The 23,392-nt window shown below is 38.3% G+C and overlaps 2 protein-coding genes across 4 annotated transcripts in view; both read left to right on the top strand.

The window, feature by feature from the left end:
- Positions 1–7,388, top strand: part of ANO9 (anoctamin 9) — a 64,199-nt gene extending 56,811 nt beyond the window's left edge. For both annotated transcript variants that reach the window (XM_081937222.1, XM_081937221.1), the window contains exon 24: positions 5,604–7,388. In XM_081937222.1, the coding sequence (XP_081793348.1) occupies positions 5,604–5,631 (28 nt within the window). In that variant the 3' untranslated portion in view covers positions 5,632–7,388. The remainder of the gene's footprint in view (positions 1–5,603) is intronic.
- A 5,630-nt stretch (positions 7,389–13,018) lies between these two features.
- Positions 13,019–23,392, top strand: part of SIGIRR (single Ig and TIR domain containing) — a 50,878-nt gene continuing 40,504 nt past the window's right edge. The window contains exons 1-2 of one of the 2 annotated variants that reach the window (XM_081934213.1): positions 13,020–13,181; positions 17,045–17,333. The gene's annotated coding sequence lies outside the window, so the exon portion shown is untranslated. Of the gene's footprint in view, positions 13,182–17,044; positions 17,334–23,392 lie in introns of both variants that reach the window. The other variant, XM_081934214.1, reaches the window with a different exon arrangement.

Genomic DNA, 23,392 nt, shown 5'->3' on the forward strand with positions numbered 1-23,392 from the left:
CCTTTTTGTGACCTTCTGACAAGCAAAGTCAATGGGGAATCCAGATTCACTTAACAGCCATGTTATTAATGCTTCACTTAACAACTGTGGCAAGAAAAGTCGTAAAATGGGACAAGCCTCACTTAACAAATTTCTCACTTAGCAACATAAATTTTGGGCTCAATTGTGGTCGTACGTTGAGGACTACCTGAACAACATCTTTGCTTTGCTGTCGAAACATATTCAATTAGCTAAATATTTGTAACCGTAGCAAATATTTGATTGTAAAAAAGCTTACTCCCTGAGAACCTTTTCAGAAATAAACTGGCAAAGCAAAGAAGCAAAAACTTGTTTGCTTTGGCCCTTGGAGTTATGGTGAGCCTTGAGTTGATGCTGTCACTGTTGACTCCCTTTAACATTGACTGCCTTTTCTGAACAGTACAGATAGAATCACGGAATGTGAACTCTCTTCTTTATGATTGTGGCTTGCTGGTCTCCTTGTGCATTGGTGAGAGAGGTCAATGATAAAAGAACCAGGCAGGCAATTGCCTTGATTACTCAAAATACAGGTAGTCCTTGACTTATAACCATTCACTTCCAAGTTTAAAATTGCATTAGTTTATAATGAGCTGCGGTGGCGCAGTGGTTAGAGTGCAATAGTGCAGGCTACTTCTGTTGATCACCGGCTGCCAGCAGTTTGGCAGATCGAATCTCACCAGGCTCAAGGTTGACTCAGCCTTCCATCCTTCCAAGGTGGGTAAAATGAGGACCCAGATTGTTGGGGGAAATAGGCTGACTCGGTAAACTGTTTAGAGAGGGCTGTAAAGCACTATGAAGTGGTATATAAGTCTATGTGCTATTGCTAAAATATAAATACAAAAATACAAAAGAAAATAGTGGGAAAATAAGGCAGGGAGAAGGGAAGGGAAAAGTAAGGGACAAAGGGAAAAAAGAAAGAAAAGGCGTTGACTTCCCACTCCTTCTGGTGCAGTAGAATAAGATAATAATATCAAACCTCAACTTTTTACTTTTACATAGTAATATAAACTAGCCATTTCTATAACAAACCCATCTAATTGGTAAAACCCAAAATCAACTTAAGACCATTCACTTAGTGATTGCTCAGAATTACACCAGACCTGGAACGGGTGCTTTCTAGCCTGTAAAGCACTTCTGTCCATTGTAAAATGTCCTGCCACCCATTCCTCGGTCACATGACATTTTAGGTGATGGGCAACTGGCTTTCCTTTGCAACTGATTGCGGTGTTCTCTGGTCACATGACTGTGACGTGTGACTGTTTTGCTGCTTTCGAGCATATTTTACTGCTGTTCACTTAATAATTGTGGTGATTCACTTAACAACTGCTGCAAAAATGTTGTAAGATCATGAGTGCCTCAACTTACAACTGTAATGACTTACAACTGGAAATGCAGTCCCAATTCTGTTCATAAGTCAAGGGCTACCTACAGTATAAGCCTTTGAGGAGCCAGTCCTGTCTCAGTTTTCAAATACAGCCGAACCCAGTTTGGGAGTCCATTTTCATTCTTATTCTGGGATGACCTCTCACACCTTTGAGATCATTACCTCTGCTAAAAAAAAATTGTTTTGGAACTTTTTCGTATGGTTGAAATCCTCCTGGGTACAATCCTGGAGATACAATAACAGCTTCAATAGTTAGAACCAGGGGTGATATGCTACCGGTTTGGACTAGTTCACCTGAACCGGTAGTAAAAATGCTACTGGTTCTTCTGAAAATAAATGTAGAAAAATAAATGAAACCAGTTCAGGTGAACCGGTTTTTCTAACAATCAGCTATGACACGCAATTTATATTAATCTAAATCGCGTGGCACAACGGATTTCCCCCCTCGCTGTTCGCTTACTGTACCTTTTTGACACTCTGTGCATGCGCAGGAGGTCCTGCACATGTGGGGAGGTGTGCACACTGACATTGCTACTGATCCAGTAGCAAAGGTAAGTGGATTTTACCCCTGGTTTGAACCCTGAAAATCCCGCTTTAAATAACTTCCTTGCTGTTCTGTGAATCAAATCAGTTGCAGCCACGTACATTTATGGATGTGTTTGTTTCATTTGTAAAGACTGACTGGGACCTAGGGCACTACTGTATTTTTTGGAGTATAAGGCACACCTTTTTCCCTCAAAAAAGAGGCTGAAAATCTGGGTGCATCTTATACACTGAATTTTTGCCTCCTGAAACCTTGCCCCCTTCACCAAAATGGCTGTGCATAGCCTTTAGAAGGCTTATAGAGTGCTCCTGGGGGCTGGGGAGGGCAAAAATGAGCAGAAAATAGGCTATTTTTTTGCCCCTCTCGCCCCAAGGAGCACTCTATAAGCCTCCTTTTTTTTTTTTTTTTTTTTTTTTTACAAACGGGCCGTTTTTGGGAGATCTGCAGAGTGCAAAAAAATTTTTTTTTAAAAAATTGCCTCTTCAAAATCTTGTTGCGTCTTATACTCCGGTGCATCTTATAATCTGAAAAATACGGTAACTAGTCGTGCTATTCATGGATACTTTTGAGCTTACATAACATGAAGAATGAGCAACCACTTGCAAGGTTAAAATCACTACTTGCTTTTTAGATCAGAAGTTTACTCTTCCACCCCGACCACCCCACCCCGAGCTGAGAGCTCTACTTAACTATTGAATAGAACCTTGGAAGCTACAATCCAAAAACTTATGGGAAGGGCAAAAATAAATCATGATTTTGTTTAGACATGATTAGAATGCAAATCAGTGATTACAATCTGGTTATTATTAAATAATTCCACTATTCTTACATTTTAAATACGTTTTGGATGGATTTTGAAGTTTTCCGAGAGATTTCCAAAAGGTTTTCAAGGTCTACGTATAATTTTTGATTATTGTCTGTTCTGTTTTGCAAAATTGAACACAGCATGGAGTGGAAGCAAAGAAACACCAGTTTGAGTAATAGGCATGAGGAAGCAGTCTTAGTTGTTTGTTTAAAAATAAATCCTGGTGTCCATTCATTGTTATTCTGGAAGCCAGACTGAAAGTGTTTTATCTTACTAACCAAAGATAACACTTTCGATAACATCAGTACACTCTCAGCAAGCCTCCCATCTCAGAAATGCCATCAGTAACTGCAGCTCTGTCTCTTTATCAAAGGTAATTATTAAGTTGACTAGCAGATTATTGGCAGGAGAGTCCATATGACAGTAGTTCCTTCACGTCCTCACTTTTTTTATTAAGTAGAAAGGGAGGGGCCTGCTTAAAAGCAGAAAGCCAGGAGGAGGAGGGGGAGGAGGAGGAGGAGGGGGAGATTGGACGTTTCCTGTGCGTTGTATATTCTGGAAAGAATAGCAAAATTTCCATACAAAAAATGAATAAGAGATGGTCATTGAAGGTAAAAGTGGGTGCAGACTACATAACGTCAAAACCCGGATATCTTTGGAGATCAGCTAAATGATTAACCCTAACCCTAACCTTTTTCTGTCCCACAGCCTTTCCCTGCCTTGTTACCTCTTCCTCTTATCTCATCCCATCCCCTTCCCTGTTTCCTCATTCCTATCCTCTGTTTTTTCTCTATTGCTGTTTGTGCTAGAAGTGAGGATTGTATATGTACACACATGAATTTGTTTATGTAAAAAATGATTGGTATATACAGATGGGAATAAATGAATTATATAACAGGAATACATTATTTAATATTGCAATTAATTTTAATTACTAGTTCTGTATTCAGTTCATATCATCCCCTTTGTCTTGCACGGTGGTAGGATGGGCTGCAGGGCTTTAACAGATCTCTCTCTTTCTTTCTCCCCCTCCCTCCTTTCTCTCTCTCTATAAATCCTCGACTTATGGCAACAATTGAGCCCAACATTTCTGTAGCTAAATTAGACCGTTGTTATGTGAGTTTTGTCCCATTTTATGAACTTTCTTGCCACAGTTGTTAAGTGAATCACTGCAGTTGTTAAGTTAGAAACATAGTTATTAAAAGAATGTGGCTTCCCCAATGACTTTGCTTGTCAGAAGATCTCCAAAGCTGATCACATGATCCCAGGACACTGCCACCATCATAAATATGGCTCAGTTGCCAAGTGTCTGAATTTTGATCACGTAAGCATGGGGATGCTGCAATGGTTGTAAGTGTGATAACAGCCATAAGTCACTTTTTTCAATGCCATTGTAACTTTGAATAGTCACTAAACGAACTGCTGTAAATTGAGGATAACCTCCTGTTCGCCTATGTGTAACCTTTAACAGGTTGAAGTGGCACGTTGTAGGGTGATCATTTTTGAATAAGGAGCCTCAAAATGGGCTAACTTGAGGAATGTGTCCAAAATGCAAGCTCTATGAATCCCATGGAATTAAAATTTGTCAAATTAAATTAAATATCTTATGACATAATGCAACATGTTATAAAATATGTCCTGTGTTCAACTATGGTGAACCAACTGCTATGGTCCCAAAGGTGCTTTTTTTTTTTCTCAAGAGGCAACTGGACTTTCTGGGGGTTTTTTTTGAAGACATTTTACTTCTCATCCAAGAAGCTTCTTCAGCTCTGAGCTCTGAGCTTCTTATCCAAGAAGCTTCTTCAGCTCTCAAAAAGCTTCTTGGAGAACTTTTCCAATACATTAGAAGCTCTGCCATTATTGAAGATGTTGAAGAATCTGGTAAGAAAATATCTCTGAAATGATGATCCATAGAGTTATGGGTTTTCTAATATATAATAAACATAACTCATACATGAATGTATAAATAAATACAACTCATATATACACAACTGTGTCATATGGATACATTCATGAAGAGATGGGGAAATAAAGTTTTCAGAATTTATACTGTTAAAATTGGTTACGGTTAACAAGAGAGAAAACCATACATTGCAAAGGATTTGTGTCCCTTTCTACATATAGGAACAATATACAATCCTATCTTCCTTTACGGGAGTTATTATGATTTGGGGGCATAACTGGTTTAAATCATGTTCATTTCATGGTGTGGCTCAGGAAACATATAGGTGGCTCCTATATATTTCTTTATTAAATGTATATACTGCCATAATTTCATGGTCTCCCAACAATTAAAAGCAATAACAATGCATTTAAAGCAATGAAATTAAAATCTGTTGCAAAGAGATTACCAGAGTAGCTTCCAATTGAAGGCTGCTCCACAGTGTTGGAACCACTACTGAAAAGAAGCATGTCCTGACCTCAGGTTACCCCACTTTATGAAGGGAGCCATTGATAATTATTTTTAGAAAGAGCATATTGGACAAGTCATTTCTAATTGGAGAAAGTGGTACAATAAGCATCTGAAGTACAGGTGCCAAGCTATAGAAGTTCATGGAAAAACATGTTCAACTTTATAGGCCGTCTGGTAGATTGATGTCCATATTTCAAACACTTTTAAGGGTTTCTTTTTGAGGTCGCAACTTCTATACCATACTCACATTCATTCCTATATCCTTGTATCTCAGTTTTCTGTAAAAACCTAACTGATGCACAAGAGTGTCCTAAGATTTCCTATATCAGTGTAAGCAAGACCACACCTCTTAAAGCCCCAATTGTTTCATTGAATTATATATAATTCAAAGGCTGTGGAATGCAACTGAAGTTATAAAAACTATTTTTCTGTATTTCAGAACAATGGATGATTCCACAGAAGTATAGTAAAACATGATGGACCTATCACAGAAAGGGCTGAGTGAAATGGTGCTACAAGCTTTGAAGATGCCAGCAGACATCTGCAGCCATCCCTGGTCTATCATTGCACTGTCTTGGACTTTATACTTCGTCACCAAAATAGATGGTGGAACTGCTTTGAAATGTCAGTGTTTTTAGGAAAAATTAGACCAAGTGAAGGAAGCAATTACCAGATGACACGTCCTGGTCAGGGTAATATAGCATTGCAGAAGGCCAGAAGCATTTTCAAATGTTCCATATTCTTCTGTAAGAAGTTACAGTCAGTAACTCATTTGTAACCTTTGTTTTCTACTCAGACATGCTGTTAACGCAGACTGACAATCCAGTACTATAGGAAATCCCTGAACAGTCTCTCACTTCATGTAGATTAGAATATCAGGACCTTGTATTGTTCTTCATTTGCTGATAATCCTTGATTTGGGTAAACATATGCTGCTTGCCTAACAGAGTCCTTAGCCAAATACCCCACTGTGTAGTACAGCCAATATTCCCTCTTTACAAATAATCTGAAAGTGCTCTTTATATTTAGGAGAGCTAACAGAGAAACACTTCAAAATGTCTCTTGTTTTTACTCTCCTTGTCATTTCTAGATTATTTTCCCAACCTTTGCATGCCATTTTGTTATATATAAGAACTGTTTTCTCACATATCCGTTTTTAAGAGTAATCCAATTTGCCACTAAAAATGGGCAGCTTTATTGAGATCTAATGCATACATTGTAAGGTCTAAATTATACACAGTTCCTGATCCCACATTCCAATAAGCTGTTGAGGAGATGTTTTGATTTGAGTTCTTTTGTGTGTTTTTTTCTATATTACCTATACTTTTTCATTTACAATTTGAGTTATTAGACATTCTTCATGCAAGTGATTCTGGAACCTAATATATAAAGAGCATTATGCCTAATCCAGAAGTAATGTATATTGATACAAAAATGAATTAATTCAATCAACTTAGAGAATCCTGTTTATAAGTTTACAAAAATGCTGAGTCTAGCAAAGATAAGAACTGTGATAAAATTAATACATCTAAAAAAGGGAATTTATTAGGAATGTAGCTTGTTGGAATCTGGGTGATTTGTGAGATGAGCTTCAGATTCTGAATTGATTTTTATTTTTATACCTTTATATTTTCCTTCCAATCAAGTGCCTAATAATGCTGAAAACCAAAGGATACCTGAAATTTTGTTATTTGTTTATTTATGGACTAAAATTTGAATTAATCTGTAGCCTATAGATGAACAAAACAAATAAAACTTGGTCAATATTTAAGAAATATTCTGCTATTATAATCCTCTAATTTAGATTTCCTCATGCTTCCCTGTCTGTGAATTTAATTTGTTTGCATTAAGTTACTTGTTTTACTATCAAACTCTAAATTGTTTGGGTGTAGCTTTTCTTTTCTTTAGAGTCAAATTTAACAATTGATTTCAGGAAACTGTGACAATTATATTTTCTGGCTCCTGAAGTCAAATTTATAATTGGGACTTTAGATTCAAAAGAGCATACAAAAACCAAATAACAGCTACTTAACTTGTGTGAGTTTACAATGGATGCCAAGCATTTAATTCCAAAGTGTAAGGAATTTTGTTCAAGGATGTTTTTTTTAAAGTTAAAAGTCTTAAAGATAAAATGAAAAACTTGACTGTTAGTTTTTTGACCAAGAACTTTTAATGTGATTTGAAATTCCTGTTTACAATGTGTTTAAAATAAGATTTTTTTAAAAAAAAGAATACATTATTATTAAGATATGTATGTGAAATTTGGATTACAATATTTTATACAATAAATTTTTAAGAAATAAAAATGAAATTTTTGGAGCTTTATTTTAGTTGGATAGATTTTAGCAAGTAACTCGGGAAGGATCCCATTCAATATTCCATGATCCATAGCAAATGTGGCAATATTTCTCTCTGAAATTTTGAAAAAAAGGCTTATTTATTCTTAAAACCAAATAATCTGAACTGGCTAATAACTTCTGGATCTCATTGCCATCTTTTATATATATATATTATGTATGTATTATTATATTATATCATATATCATATCATATCATATCATATCATATCATATATCATATCATACTTGTTATGTTATGTTATTACATTGCATTACATTACATTACATTATATTACAATACAATAGTAGAGTTGGAAGGGACCTTGGAGGTCTTCTAGTCCAACCCCCTGCCTAGGCAGGAAACCCTATACCGTTTCAGACAAATGGCTATCCAACATCTTCTTAAAGACTTCCAGTGTTGTAGTGAGCTCCCTCCCATATTTGGGCATACCAGGGGTTGTAATATTATAATATAATAATAATAATTATTATTATAATTATACTATAATATAATAATATAATGTAATAATATAATATTATTATATTATATTATTATATTATAATATTATTATATTTACATACATATTTTGTTTTTAAGTGCTTAGAACTGTACAACACCTCAAACAATAAAGGAAGTAGGCTATTAAGACTATAAAATAAAAAAGTTATAAACAGAGCCATTCATCAATCTGCTGTTGTGACTAAAGAAATGTAAATTATAAAAAGAGACCAGATGTTCCACCTTGAAAATGGATTAATAATTATAAGACAATATGTCCAAATGTCTTCTCTTCTAAGCTACTGCAGTGCTCTGGCTTTCACACCCCTTACCTTCCTTCTGAATGTAAGCGTTTATATTGACAGGGTGACAGCCAGCAATAGCAGTGCAGTACTTAATATTCAGAATTTGAAATGCAGTCTGTATTGAATGAATGGAGCGGAGGTTCATCCTAATCACGTCTACTGTAGTATGGCAACTTCTATTAAAGAAGTTCCTCTAATACAGATAGAATTTTTATTAGAGCAGAGTTAGCAGAAGAAACATCCTGGCACCTGCAACTGAATTGCCATGCAAGAACAGTCACTACTTTGTAGTTCCTCGTGTTTTATGTGTGCTGGCAATGTACCCAATAAGAAGTGGTTTATTTTTAAGGACACTGGTTTTTTTTTTAGTATTGCAGTGAATCTACTCTGTATGTAGGATTAGTTTGACAACCCATTAGTGTAAATTACATTAATTTATGTTTGGGAGTGCAGAAGCAGAAAAATGAAATTACAGACATCATTAATACTGAGTCTGAAGCTTGACTAACCTATACTATTCCTCTTATTTTAATACTTTCAGCATATTCTGTCTCAAAGTAGCTATTGCTGTGGTGATTCTCAAAAATCCAGAAGTAGCAATTTGTTTATGTCTCATTAGTTATTTTACGTATGATCTCCAGTACATTTAATGTGTATTTGATTGCAAGTGTCAAATAGCATAACACTCAGCATTTTAGATTTTTAACAAATTAACACCCAAAGATGCCCATAGCGTTATATACAGTCTTCCAGATTTAATATATTGGAAAATAAGATTAGGTAAGATGCTGAATATATTTTTAAACAAACTGAGGTAAAAAAAGATGCCAATCCTGAGCCCACTTCTAACTTTTCTTCCCTCCCAAGCAAGACCTCCCTCTTTGGAGCTTGTCATAGATTCTGTTTGTTCTCCAAAACAAGACCATCCAAATATCTCCCCTTACTTTGGTCAATTGTTACTTTTCACAATTTATTTGAGAGGTCTGTTTTCCCCACAAGAAACAATTAGCATTCTCATCTGGATGTAATATTTTGGGGAAGGCTAAGACTGTTTCTATACTGAATTTTACACTTGCATGGATAGGCCATTTAGCAATCTGGTTTTAACCAAATGTATTTTCAGAAAGGCTAGTGCCAAGGTTACACAATGACTGGATAATGGAAGTACACTTATTGAAGCTCCAAAGCACTCTGGATCATTACACAATATGGTTCCGCCCCAGGCGCATGATGGACCCGGAAAGGTTCCTGATGGAACTTGGGACTTTTCCTGAATCCCTTGCTCACAACTCGACTGAAGCCCTAGTGGAAGCCTGCGATAGGGCGGCCACTGGGGCCTTGGATCGCATTGTGTCTTTGCTGCCTCGGACCCGGTGTCAATCCCGGGTAGCTCCCTGGTTTACCAAGGAGCTCTGGGAGATGAAACGCCAAAAAAAGACACATAGAGAGTGGTTGGAGGGCCAGCCGATCCGAATCTGATCGAACACTAGTAAGAATTCATATTAAATCCTACTTAGTGGCGATAAAAACTGCAAAATGGCAACATTTTTCCGCTCTTATCGCGTCCGCAGACAACTGCCCAGCCACCCTGTTTAGGGTGACCCGCTCCTTACTTAACCAAGGAACTGGGGAAGACCCCCTGCAGGGTAGGGCTGAAGAATTTGTTCAGTATCTGCAGGATAAAATCACTCAGATCCGGACAGGCTTGGACTCTGACTGGGTAGATTCAGGCGAGTCAACAGGGATGAATCTTGTGGAGACAATCTGGGATGAGTTTGACCCTGTGACCCTCGAGGGCATGGACAGGATTATGGGGAGACTCAGTGCTGCCACTTGTGTGCTGGACCCGTGTCCCTCTTGGTTAGTTGCGGCTTCCTGGGAGGTGACACAAGGCTAGCTCCAGATGATTACCAACGCTTCATTGAGAGAGGGGTTCTTTCCTGCTGCCTTCAAGGAGGCAGTGTTGAGGCCCTTCCTTAAGAAGCCCTCCCTGAACCCAGCTTCTTTAGCCAACTATCGTCTGGTCTCCAACCTTCACTTTGTAGCGAAGGTTGTTGAGAGTGTGGTAGCACGTCAGCTTCCCCAGTACCTGGATGAAGCTGTCTACCTGGATCCGTTTCAGTCGGGTTTCAGGCCCGGGTACAGCATGGAGACAGCATTGGTCATGTTGGTCGATGATCTCTGGCTGGCCCGGGACAGGGACTGCTCCTCTGTCCTGGTCCTATTAGACTCTCGGCGGCTTTCGATACCATTGACCATGGTATCCTACTGCGACGACTCGGGGGTTGAGAGTGTGGGGCACTGTTTTACAGTAGTTCTCCTCCTACCTGTCGGATCGGTCGCAGTTTGTGTTGACTGGAGGGCAGGGATCGACCCGGAGGTGGGTCACTTGTGGGGTGCCCCAGGGGTCGGTTCTCTCACCCCTCCTGTTCAACATATATATGAAACCACTGGGCAAGATCATCCGTGGTTTGGGGGTACGGTATCATCAATATGCTGATGATACCCAACTTTTCATCTCTACCCCAAACCACCCAAACGATGCTCTTGACGTGATGTTCCGATGCCTGGAGGCTGTGCGGATCTGGATGGGGAGGAACAGGCTCAAGCTCAATCCCTCCAAGACTGAGTGGCTGTGGTTTCCGTCATCCCGATTTGTGCATCTTGTTCCATCTTTGATGATAGGGGGAGAGATTTTAGCCCCCTCAGAGAGGGCCCGCAATCTGGGAGTCCTCCTGGATACACGGCTTAGTTTAGAAGAACACCTGATGGCCGTGACCAGGGGTGGCTTTTACCAGGTTCGCCTGGTATGTCAGTTGCGCCCCTTCCTGGATCGGGATGCTCTGTGCACAGTCACTCATGCCCTGGTCCTTTCTCGCCTAGACTACTGCAACACTCTCTACATGGGGCTGCCCTTGAAGAGCACCCGGAGGCTTCAGCTGGTCCAGAATGCGGCTGCGCGGGTTATCATGGAGGTACCTAGGTGCTCCCATGTTACATCCCTTTTAGGCGGCCTGCACTGGTTGCTGGTTGTTTCCCGGGTACAATTCAAGGTACTAATTATGACCTTTAAAGTACTCCATGGCTTAGGCCCAGGGTACCTGCGAGACCACCTACTGCCACCAGTAGCCCCCCACCGTCCAGTGCGATCCCACAGAGTTGGCCTCTCAGGGTGCCGTCGGCCAGACAGTGTCAGCTAGCAACCCCCAGGGGGAGAGGCTTCTCTGTGGGAGCGCCTTCCCTCTGGAATGAGCTGCCCCCAGAGCTTCGCATAATCCCCAACGTCTGGTCCTTCCGACGCACCCTAAAAAGTTGGCTTTTCCAGCAAGCCGGCCTGGCCTGAACAAAATAAAATAAATGCTTGATTTAATTGTTAATTTTAGTCCAATTTTTAAAACGTTATTATTCATACTAATTGGGTTTGTTGGCTACTCTAATTTCTTTTTAACTTTTGTAATATGTGTTTTTTTGGGAGAAGGGCGGCGTATAAATCCAATAAACATAACATAACAAACATAACAAACATAACATAACATAAACCTTCTTGAAAAGTTACTGAATATTTTTTTAATGTAACAGATTGGAAAATTATATATCTGGGAAGTAATCATACTCCCATATACAAGAGTAATTATGTCACATTTGTCTTGCCTTACCTACTTATTTGATGAAGTCCGTGGTTTAAAGTATGTCCAACATGCCACAAGCCAAAAGTAACCATTGACCGGAAAATGCTTCATTTTAGTTTAATATGTGAAATGTTTTTGACACAAACAAAATCCACAAAATGTGGTAAACATTCTAGAAAAATGGGTAATGGAAGAGGAAATCATCATCTGGTCTAAAAGATGGATCAAGCTGAAGTCCAAATAGGGAGAGAGAGAAATTATAATTGCTTAGTTCTGCAATGTATTGTCCAGCAGGAAAACACATTCACTACAATATCTTTTGGAATGAGAAAAAATATTTCTGACCCATGTTAACAGCATCTTCCATTATTTCAAAGCACAGTTTGCTTTACAGCTCTACAGCAAAAAGGGGGAAGCCAGGCCCTATTTAGCTGCGTCTGATATTTCTTTCAGAAAGACAAAAGTACCAGAAATCCAAGTATGATACAATGTTCTTATGATCTTAGTCCATTTTCCTGAGTCTGCAGACTGTTAAATATTTCAGCAGGAATATTCCCTTTTCTATTTAAGTAACATTGATTGGCAGTTTTAATGCAAGGGCATTTCAAGGTACATGTTTCATCTAGTAGCATATTTATGTAACTGAGCACTTTCCTGCATTCCTAAATCTGGACTCCAAAAATAAAGCCAAATGATAGTCAAATCTTGCCCTTCACAGTGCTGAGAGGAAACAGTGCTAAACTCACCCTTCAATAAAATTTAACCTTCCCAAGCCCACCTTCATTGCTTTAACTCAGCCCCATATACATTTACTTTGAGAGAAAAAAGTCTCAGTAAATTAAATGCTTAATCTCTGGGAGCAAAGCACAGGATTAAAATTCCAGCAAGAAACACCTTAGATCAATATCAGACTCTCCCTATCAGTTCTTTCACCTGTGTGACACACCCTGAATAAATATAAAACATTTACCTTACTCAGGTGTGCATGACCAATGCATGCTAGGAGCCGTAGTTCTTTCTCACAAAGAATGTCAACCTGTGGCAACTGCTGAACTACATTACCCAGAATGCTTTGTCATAAAAGGTATGAGGAACCAACCCATGACCTACCTGAGCACCGGGCACAGTTTCTCCTAGCAACAAAGAAGATAATGAAAACTCCTCCCTGTAACAGCAACTCAAAGTATTGGCTTCGGTTAGCAGGAGGTTGCCTTTGGTATAAGCTCGGTTAAACTGCCTGAAAGAGGTTGGTTGAATGAATTAAAGTATCATGTCTACTTCTCTGGCACATTTCTCTGCTTTGCAAGAAAAAAATGTTGGATTTCAGGAATGGAGATAAGGATTCTTCCATTAGGAGAAGGAAAAAGAGCCCTGCTTTTTTATTTTTGTGTGCAAAACTTCAGCCTCAGCAGAACAAAATATATCTTGCAAACTAGGTGATATTGGGATCATTGTCTGTTATTGTAGTAGGAAAAAAAATCTCCAACAAAACAATTTAGCTGGAAAATAATTTGCATTGAGTTTGTGCTATATTTTGGAATGTATCTCCTTATATATAAGCATCACGTCTCAGTCTCTTGCTATCCAGTGCAGTTAAATGGGAGGAGGTTTGTCTTTTATTTAATCAGCATTTGGATAAAAAAAACTGATTTAATGTGAAGAATCTTGAATTCCTAGACAATAAGGTGACCAACCGTCCTCCTTTAGGGAGGACAGTCCTTCTTTTGTAAGTTCTGTCCTCCCTCGAAAAGTGTCCTCCTACATGTCCTCCTTTTTGATATTTGAAGGCTAATCTGTTGCGCGTTATGTGACGTATTTTATTAAACAGTTTTTAATGGTTTTTTTTTTACTTCATCGCAAGTATATTGAACAGATATTGAATCTTGTGTTGAATTTTTATCTAAAGAAATGCTAGACATTAAAATAGACGACAATTGTCTCTGAAGAAATTAGAAGACTGAATGTATATTTAAATTCTGAAAAATTAATACAATGGGAAAATCAACATGTTGAAATTGATAAAAGATGGGTGGATATTTTCAGCCATTTCAAAAATGAACATATTCCATGTGAACATTTATTTATACTTGTTCAATTTACATTGTGCTGCCCTGGAACTAATGCAGCAGCTGAAAGAGTTTTTTTCAATTGCCAATGATTTTTTGACAAGTGAGAAATCGAGATTGAATGTTGATACTCTAGCTGCAGCAGTTGCCGTAAAATTCAATATGAAGGATATTTCTTGTTCAGATATTTCCAATATATTTTTAGAAGATGATACATTGACAAAAAATATTAATTCAATGGAAAAGTACTCATTTAAATAATAATTAACAGGCATGTAAACATAATTACAATATAAAATGTTGCAAATGTTTTTATTATGCATATATCATATTTTAGTGTATTATTGTTGCAATGAATAAAATATTTCTTTTATTTACGATATATTTTTTCCAATTTATTTGTCCTCCTTTTCATTGTAAAAAAGTTGGTCACCTTAGCGTTTTGGACAATAGAACGTGTTTTGTCCTCCTTTTCATTGTAAAAAAGTTGGTCACCTTATAGACAAGGCATAGTTTCCTAAAATGCTTGGAAGTTGTTCCCACTCATTTCATTGAGGCTTGCTTCTAAAATAGGAGAGAGAGATTTATAACTTCTGGCAACAGTCTTAAAAATGCTTATTTCCAAAATATGTTTTACTGACAAAATGTAATTTATTTTTAATGTGAATAGTTTTGTGTTCATATTTATCAATACAGAATTCAAATTACTGGCAGGGGAGAGAGAGAGGAAGAGGAGGAAAATACATTTACATTCTTAGCAGTTTTCTATGAAAGCAAGTTAAACTGATTACAGTAATACTTCAAAGTTTTAAAGTCTTTGTAGAATGTGCTTATATTCTTTGCCAGCATCCTACAATTCATAAAGATACTCTAAGTGCCTATGTTTAAGATTAAAAACAAAACTCATAATTTCTTATTGAAATGAACAGCACTTATAGTAGGTACTGTTAACTTTGATTAGAGTGTTCTTAGTGTTTGTTAAATAACTTGTACTACTGCTTTTAAGGTTTTTTTTTAATTAATCAAGTTATATGGCTGCCCATCTCGTAACAGTGACTCTGGGTTTATCTTAGGTTTATAAAATCAAACAGTATTAAATGTGTATTGTGGCACCTGATTTCTAAAGTTTTCTAAAGTAAAGAAGAATTGCTCAGTGATCTTAGTGGATACCTAGCATTTTACATGAAGAATAATTAACAAATTTTAATTGCTCTTCACAATTAGAGTACAAAGTGTTCCAAAAGCTATTGTAGTTTGGAGTTGTTGTTTTTACCAATTATTGATTGACAACATTAAAGACTACACATGTTATTCTTGACCTGTTATCAAGTAGATTTGTTGAAACATGACTTTTATACAGCTGAAAATTACAAGATCTACCTTCACTTGTGGTTCAGGACCTTCAACCTTTTTGGACTGGTTTTGCATAGCTGCAATTTTGACAGTGTATTACAGACAAAGGGGTGTCAAACTTGATTTCATTGAGGGCCACATTGTTGTGTCTGACCTCAGGGGGCCAGGCTGGGTGTGCCACTCAAGGTCACTCATCGAGGCTCTGTTTTAGGCCGTGGCAGCTTCCTGCAGCCCTCTGCCAGGAAAAACAGAGCTCGGGGAGGCGGCATGTAACTGTCGTGGTTGAAAACGTAGCCTGGGAGGGCCATGCACAGCACTCCTGAGCTGTGTTTTCATTGACAGAGACACTGTGGGCCAGTTCTTCGCTGTTTTCAGGGTGACCCCGTGGGCCATATCTAAGCACTCCGTGGGCTGGATCCAGCTCACGGGACTTGAGTTTGACACCCCTGCCCTAATAGAAATATGGCCATTGGGAAAACATGTTCTGTTACAAAATGGCTCTCACAAGACGTTGTTACAAGACGTAATTTTATCAAAATGCTTCCTCTGCTTTTCTCTTCCTTAAGATGCACTCAGCTCAAATTTGCTTTTTTTTTCTGAGTAGATGGGCATACCCAGCATTCAAATGTTATTTTGGGATTTTGGGTCAGAAACATTTAGCATAGATGAGGTATCCATTTAATAGAGCAAACCGTTTCTTGCTATTTACATTAAGTGACTAAGAAGGGATAGCTATCTTTTGTGTATGCTTAGATACGAATGGCAATTTTAATCAGGTAACAATACAATACAATAGCAGAGTTGGGAGGGACCTTGGAGGTCTTCTAGTCCAACCCCCTGCCTAGGCAGGAAACCCTATACCGTTTCAGACAAATGGCTATCCAACATCTTCTTAAAGACTTCCAGTGTTGGGGCATTCACAACTTCTGGAGGCAAGCTGTAAACAATCTGGATACAAGACAGTGAGGTCTATCAGTTTTTCCAAATTTATATTTGAAACACAAAAGCTTCCATGAGAGAGAATTTCACTTTCTTAGTGGGTTTGTTTCAAAATTAAGCTATTGCTCTTAGAACACTTTGTCAGGGCTCTGAACTTACAGATATGTTTATTATTATTATTATTATTAAGAAGATGTTGGATAGCCATTTGTCTGGAACGGTATAGGGTTTCCTGCCTAGGCAGGGGGTTGGACTAGAAGACCTCCAAGGTCCCTTCCAACTCTACTATTGTATTGTATTATTGTATTGGTGCATGCCAAATAGAGGGAAGAGCTTTGGGCTGTCTAAATAATTCAATCCGCATTATTACTGTTGGTTAGACATAATGTTATTTAGTAATTATTATGTAATAATGTTGCTTATTTTGCAAAGTTTTCTTTTACATAGAAGCAAATCTCAATGTTTGTGTTTGTCAGTTGAGGTTTTCTACTTTATTCCTTGGGAATATTTTCTTTCTTTTTGTCTTTTTTATGTTAACTGCTTCAGAATAACCCTTGCCAAGTTTCAGGAACATTGGCTGACCTAGTGTTACAAAGCTGCACTCTTCACAGCTGCAGAGCCGTTGAGAAACTTGTTTCATAGCTATTGAGTAAACTTCTACTTGAATGCTTGGCCGTTACCAACAGGTTGGGTAGCTTTCACTGTTTTTTTTTTTTGAAATATTTTAAGTTCCATTTTCCGATCTATGCAGGTGGAAAAACGGGAGGAGCAATGATAATAAGGAGGAGGCCCTGATTCTCTGAAGTGCAGGCTTGGAGGATTGTGATTGGGGACAGAGGGGAAAAAAAGTTATTAAAGAAGGGCACGAGGTCATAAAAAGGAGAGAAAACTTAACTGGCAAAGCCGGTCCGTTGGATAATCATGTGATTAAAATTGTGGCAATAAAGGAGTGTACAGCAAGGGCACACAAGAATTCACAGCCTTTTGAAGATACCTATCTGCCTATCTGCTTCTAGAAGTGGAGGGGAAGCTCTAGAAAGGTAGTGCTTTTGACTCTCTTCTCAATTTGCAGGGTGTTATTCATGAATAAGCTAAAACGATTGTGAGATTTCTCTTTGTTTGATCTGTTTGATTTGTCCTCTTGACTTTCTGCCTTGCTAGAGTGTGGGGGGGGGGTGTGGACAGGAAAGAACAGTAGTTTATTAAGAACAGTTGCTGCTGGTGGTGCCATTGGTGGTAGTGGAGTTGGGAAATTGTTTCATTTGAGTTTTAAAGATGAATAGCCTGGATTTTACAATAAAGACATGCCATTGGACTAATTTCCATCCCTTTCTTTGTTACTCGCTCTAGCCAGGATCCTTTTCCTTGCAGTTCTTATTATTTAACCCAGCTCTCTCTCCTTCATGAAGACATATAGTGGATATCTCTTCTTGGAAGAGATATGACGCTCTGCAGTCAGAAATACTGTTAGTACTTAAGGCGGTGTGTTTGAACTTCATTTTGACAGACCTATTTCAATCATTGCTTCTCACAGCTAAGAATATTCGTGTCATGGCTTCCTAATAAGGGGCTATTTTCCTGGTATTGTTCCTTACCTATGAGAAGATTTAATCAGTGATTAAGTTTTTAAAAAGTATAAGCTGCCTAATTTATAAAGAACATTGTTACTCATTTGCTGCTGAGGTTTTCTGAAATTCTGTTCACTGTCAGATATCTCCGCTTTTCTGCAGAGTTCCTGGGAGTGGACTGTGGCTGGCTTCTCTCAATTTTTGCTTGACTCTTTCCTCTATGAAGTTTCCTTTATTGGGTGCAGAGAGCTTCAGAAATCCAAATCCTGCCTGACCTCCACAAGCCAATTACTATACTCAAGCACAGAGTGAACAAGGCCTTTGTGGAGAATGCCTAGAGCTATCTTCTCCAGATAGGCAGGAGAGTCTATTTTCCACTCAGCACAGTGCTCATTACAGACAGAGCTGATTGAAATAGACCCAGTGTTTGTTTCCTAACACACTGTGCTTTTACTTGTTAGTCTGTTTTTTTGTTTACCATTTCTTGTATTGCTGCCAAGTTTCTAGAAAGATTGTTTTAAGTTTGGAAAGGGAAGAATACAGGTAGTTCTTGGCTCACAACAGTTCATTTACTGTCAAATTGAAGATACGCTGGCACTGAAAAAGTGACTTATGAGTGTTTTTCACACTTACGACTGTTGTAACATCCCATGGTCACGTGATCAAAATTTGGCAACTGACTCACCTTTATGACGGTTGCAGTGTCCAGCTTCATGTGATCCACTTTTGCGACCTTATGACAAGCAAAGTTAATAGGGAAGTCAGATTCATTTAACAACTGTGTTACTAACTTAACACCTGCAGTGATTCATTTAACAATTGTGGCCAAAAAAGTTGTTAAATGAGGAAAAACTCAATTGTCTCGCTTAGCAACAGAAATTTGGGGTCAATTATGGTTGTAAATCGAGGACTACCTGTACATATATTTGCAATTAATCCAAGGTGGCCATATGGCGTTAGTGGTAGTTCCACTGAAGTATAGATTATTGCATATGTCTTGATCACATTCATGTGTCAGACTTCAGGTATTCTTGCCATGAGTTCAAGAGCAGGTATCAATGCAGTGATGTAGAGGTGGGTAACTATGTACATTTGCCCCTGCTGTAATACGACGCAGGGGGTTTATATCTTAATCCAGACACACAGTAAAGCAGGTTTTGCAAATGTTCGCCTAATTATTATTTTTTAACAAGAGGATTTGAAAATCTATAAATTGGCCGTGTTGGGATTAGAATCTAGTCTGCCACTAAAAGAGCCCGTTTGGCCTAGAAAGCAAAGAGACCATGCCTTAGAGTCCTGCCTGAGCCATGAAAGTTGCCAGGGTGACTTTGAGCCAGTCACTCTCTCTCAGCCCAACCCTATTCTTAAGCAAAAAGCTATTTGTGATCTTTGCAAAATGAAAATAGTGTTGGTGACTGTGTAAAATAAAGTCAATACATACAAAACCTAACAATGAACTTAACTGCACTAACATCATGTTTTACAATGAATTCTTCTGTTGGGTGGTCATCCAGAAAAACCTGCTTATCATGCAAATTCACACAATGCATTACAGAATTGCTAGGATTTTGCAGTGCACAAGAATTATATTTAATACAAAAATACTGACTCGGTTTGGTTGCGTCTAATCTGTTCATCAGCTGGGAAATGTATGGCAGCATGAACAGTGGAAGAGCACAATTGCTTTCTACTCTCCATTTTCAAAGCAACCTTCTCAATTTAGGTGTCTTTCAAAACATGTTGACTGTAGACTATGGAAATATTTTTTATGATGTGAGAATGCGGGATCTAAACTCTCTTCACAGAATATTCCATCTATAAATTTAAATTTGCAGTACAGGAAATCCTTGACTTACAACTGGCCCCAAAATTTGAGACATTTGTTAAATGGGTTTTGCCCCATTTTATGACCTTTCTTGCCACATTTGTTAAGCGAGTCATTGCAGATGTTAAGTTAGTAACACGGTTGTTAAGTGAATCTGGCTTACCCATTGACTTTGCTTTTATAAAGGTGCAAAAGGGGATCACATGACCCCGGGACACTGCAACCGTCATAAATATAAGTTAGTTGCCAAGCATCTGAATTTTGATCATGTGACCATGGGGATGCTGCAACATTCGTAATTGTGAAAAACAGTCATAAGTCACTTTTTTCACTGCTGTTGTAACTTTGAGCTGTCGCTAAATGAACTGTTGTAAATCAGACATATTGCTGTATATTGCTGATGTGCGGGGCTTCTTAGTCATGGATAAATGCTACTTGCCAGGGCAGCCAACAAATGCAGTCTTGTTCATTAATGGAAAAATTGTGTTGTTGCCCAGCGTAGTGGACGTATGAGCCTTTTGACATATTGGAGAAGATACTAAGTGACACAAGAAAGGTGTCAATGTTGACACAAAAACATCACCTCGGGGAGAATGAGAATGGAAAGGAATTTCAAGGGGGATATCACCTCCTGCTCCCAACTTCTGTCACTTAAAGGAGCCAGCTCAGCCTACCTCACTGTAGGACTGGGCTTGTGAGATAAAGTCATCTTGTTTTCATTTGCTTTTGTATGGAGGCTATAGCCACATTGTTCACAAGACCGTTTCTCTATTCTTTGAGCTATCTAGGGAACTGAAGGTTAACAGAGTGTTCTTTCCAATTACACACACACACACACACACACACACACACACACACACACACATCTCTCTCTCTCTCTCTCTCTCTCTCTCTCTCTCTCTCTCTCTCTCCCTCCCTCCCTCCCTCCCTCCCTCCCTCCCTCCTACCTTTCTACTTGAGCTACCTTTGTCATTAACTGCTTTGGGCTCTGATCTTATAGTTCAGATACTTGGAGGGATGTTTCAGAGATTGGCAGAAACGTGTATGACAGTGAAAAGTATCATTAAAGAAGATTTAGAAAGTGTAGCTAATTTAAAATGCAGCTACTAAAGTATTGACCCAGCACAGTTCAATAAGTTTTTTGCTATTTATATTAGTTGTCCATTTTCGGGGCCCAATTTGAAATCTAACACTAACCATAAAAAATGTATTTAGACCAGGTTATCTGAAGGACTATCTACATCCATGTGAACAAATCTAGCTAAGTATTAAGATGTGTTGTAGAGGCCTCTTTTCTGATAGCCGTTGGTCAAGGAAGCTAATAAATACTAAAAATAGGAGCTTCTCAGTAATAGCCTCACACTCCAGGAGGTAATTTTCTCAGCATGAAATCAACGTTTTTGTATCCAATGGGGTCTTTTCTAGATTGTCTTCTAGGACCAGACCGAATTCATCACCCAAAGAGTTCCTGGGCTAAAAAGTGCTGTCAAAAGCAATAATTGGGCCAATAAAATAAGATCTATAATGCTTATCCTTGAACTGCTACTCTAAAAATCTAGTCAAACATGCTTTGGAAGTTTTTCAGTTGACATGTAAACCAGGAGTGGAAAAAAAGGAAACATATATAATGTATGAACAGTGATTTTTCTTTCAAACTAGGTAATTCTAGCTCTTAGACTCCATTTATGAGAGTAATTTTCTCAATACTGTCCTCAACTTACGACCACAATTGAGACCCCAAATTTATGTTGCTAAGTGAGAAATTTGTTAAGTGAGTTTTGCTCCATTTTACAATTTTTATTGAACATTTGTTAAGCGAATCATTGCAGTTGTTAAATAAGCAAATGAGCTTGTAACACAGTTGTTAAGTCAATCTGGTTTCCCCATTGACTTTGCTTGTCAGAAGGTTGCAAAAGGTGATTAGATATCCACTTGGTAAAGTTAAATGCTGAAAAAGATCTGAAAAAAATTAAACTGTTTAAAAGATATCCTGTCAAAGATACAAACCCATCAATGATAAATCTGAGTTTGCGAGCACTTCCTGTAGGAAGGCATAGATGTGCTATAAGGGTTCATTTATATAAGCTAAAAGAACAGAAATTCTCCCGACAGCCTGTTCCCAATCAGGGAACAAAGTCTTTCACCAATGTATAAATGCAGCATATTAACGTGGCAGTGGGGACTCGACCCAGGCATTACAATAAAATAGGTTTCCTTAGAATGGTAACGTCCTTGGGTTCTTTTTTCATTTGTAGTTTTTGAATGGAAGAGAAAAATCACAACAAAACTAAATTGCAGGACTTCTCTGTCGATTGGAGTGGACAACAATTGGCCTTTTACAATCTGTGAACTAACTCCCAGAATTCCTGAACCAACCATGCTGGCTCAGGAATTCTGGAAGTTGAAGTTTACAGGTAGTAAAGGAGTCACAGTTGCCCACCCCTGCTGTAGATGGTCTTTAAATTATGCTTATGAGAGAGCAAACAAGTGGACTGTTTGTTTCTTTATTTGGCATATGTCCCACTGAGTTTGGCAAGATTTCTTTAGATTCTGTTTTAAGTAGACAATTTATAGGAGCCTCGGGTCCCTTTTATATTACAAGAATTGGTTGGCCAGCCATTTTTGTTTGTACCTGGTGATTTCCATGTGCAAAACTAGCAAAAGCATTTGTAAAGGATTTGTAATTTGAGCTTGTCCTTTGACACCCTTACTGGCACATTAACCGCAGGGCATCAGTTGAACATAATGTCAGTGCTGGCAGGATATCAATAGTAATGAGCTGCTATGTGTTATTCTCTTGCCAGTCGTGCACATGTTAATGATCATGCGTTAACTTTATTAATGAAACATATTTATAATTTCATGTGGCGATCTAAGAACCATTGTGTGTCAAAAAAAGAAGCTTCCACATCTAAAAATAATTGCAGAATGCTGCCAGTAGTTTATTATTATTATTATTATCTCTCTATCGTCAAACATATCTGATATTTTTCCTTCCTTCTGGAAAATGTTTGTTTTCCTTTATTTTCCCCAGAATTTGTTTGTGTATCTTGGGGAAATGTTGGCAGGCCTGTCAAAATCGCAGCCCACAGGCCGGATACATGCAGGCCACGCCCATCCTGGCTGCGAAAAGGCAAAAGAAACATTACAATATGTCATAATCTGGCCCACGGTGCGATTGAATTTGACACCTGTGTTGTAGCGGGAACAGTAGGAAAAAAATCAGTGTTAATGTAGCCTTTGTGATTTAGAACATAGAATAACCAGATGGGAAATAACCTTGGAGGTCTTCTAGTCCAACCCTCTGCTTGAGCAGGAGACTTTATACCAGGGGTGTCCAAACTTGGGAACTTTAAGACTTGTGGACTTCAACTCCCAGAATTCCCCAGCCGGCTGGGGAATTCTGGGAGTTGAAGTCCACAAGTCTTAAAGTTCCCAAGTTTGGACACCCCTGCTTTATTCCATTCCAGACAAATTGTTGCCCAATCTTTTCTTCATGAGCTGGCAATAAAAAATATTCATTGTTTAGAAACATTCATGTTAAGAGAAATATTGCAACTTACATTGATTTAAAGACTGACAGACAATCTGTGGCATAACTCATTTTACTATTGTGATATCTGTACATGCAGATAAAGTTATAATATATTCTGCTCATGATGACTTATGTTTTAGTTTTGCTGCTAAGTAATTCCTGTAACAAGCA

The sequence above is a fragment of the Natrix helvetica genome (genome assembly GCF_964273705.1).
Source record: "Natrix helvetica genome assembly, chromosome: 1".
In the NCBI taxonomy this organism is placed as follows: Eukaryota; Metazoa; Chordata; class Lepidosauria; order Squamata; family Natricidae; genus Natrix; species Natrix helvetica.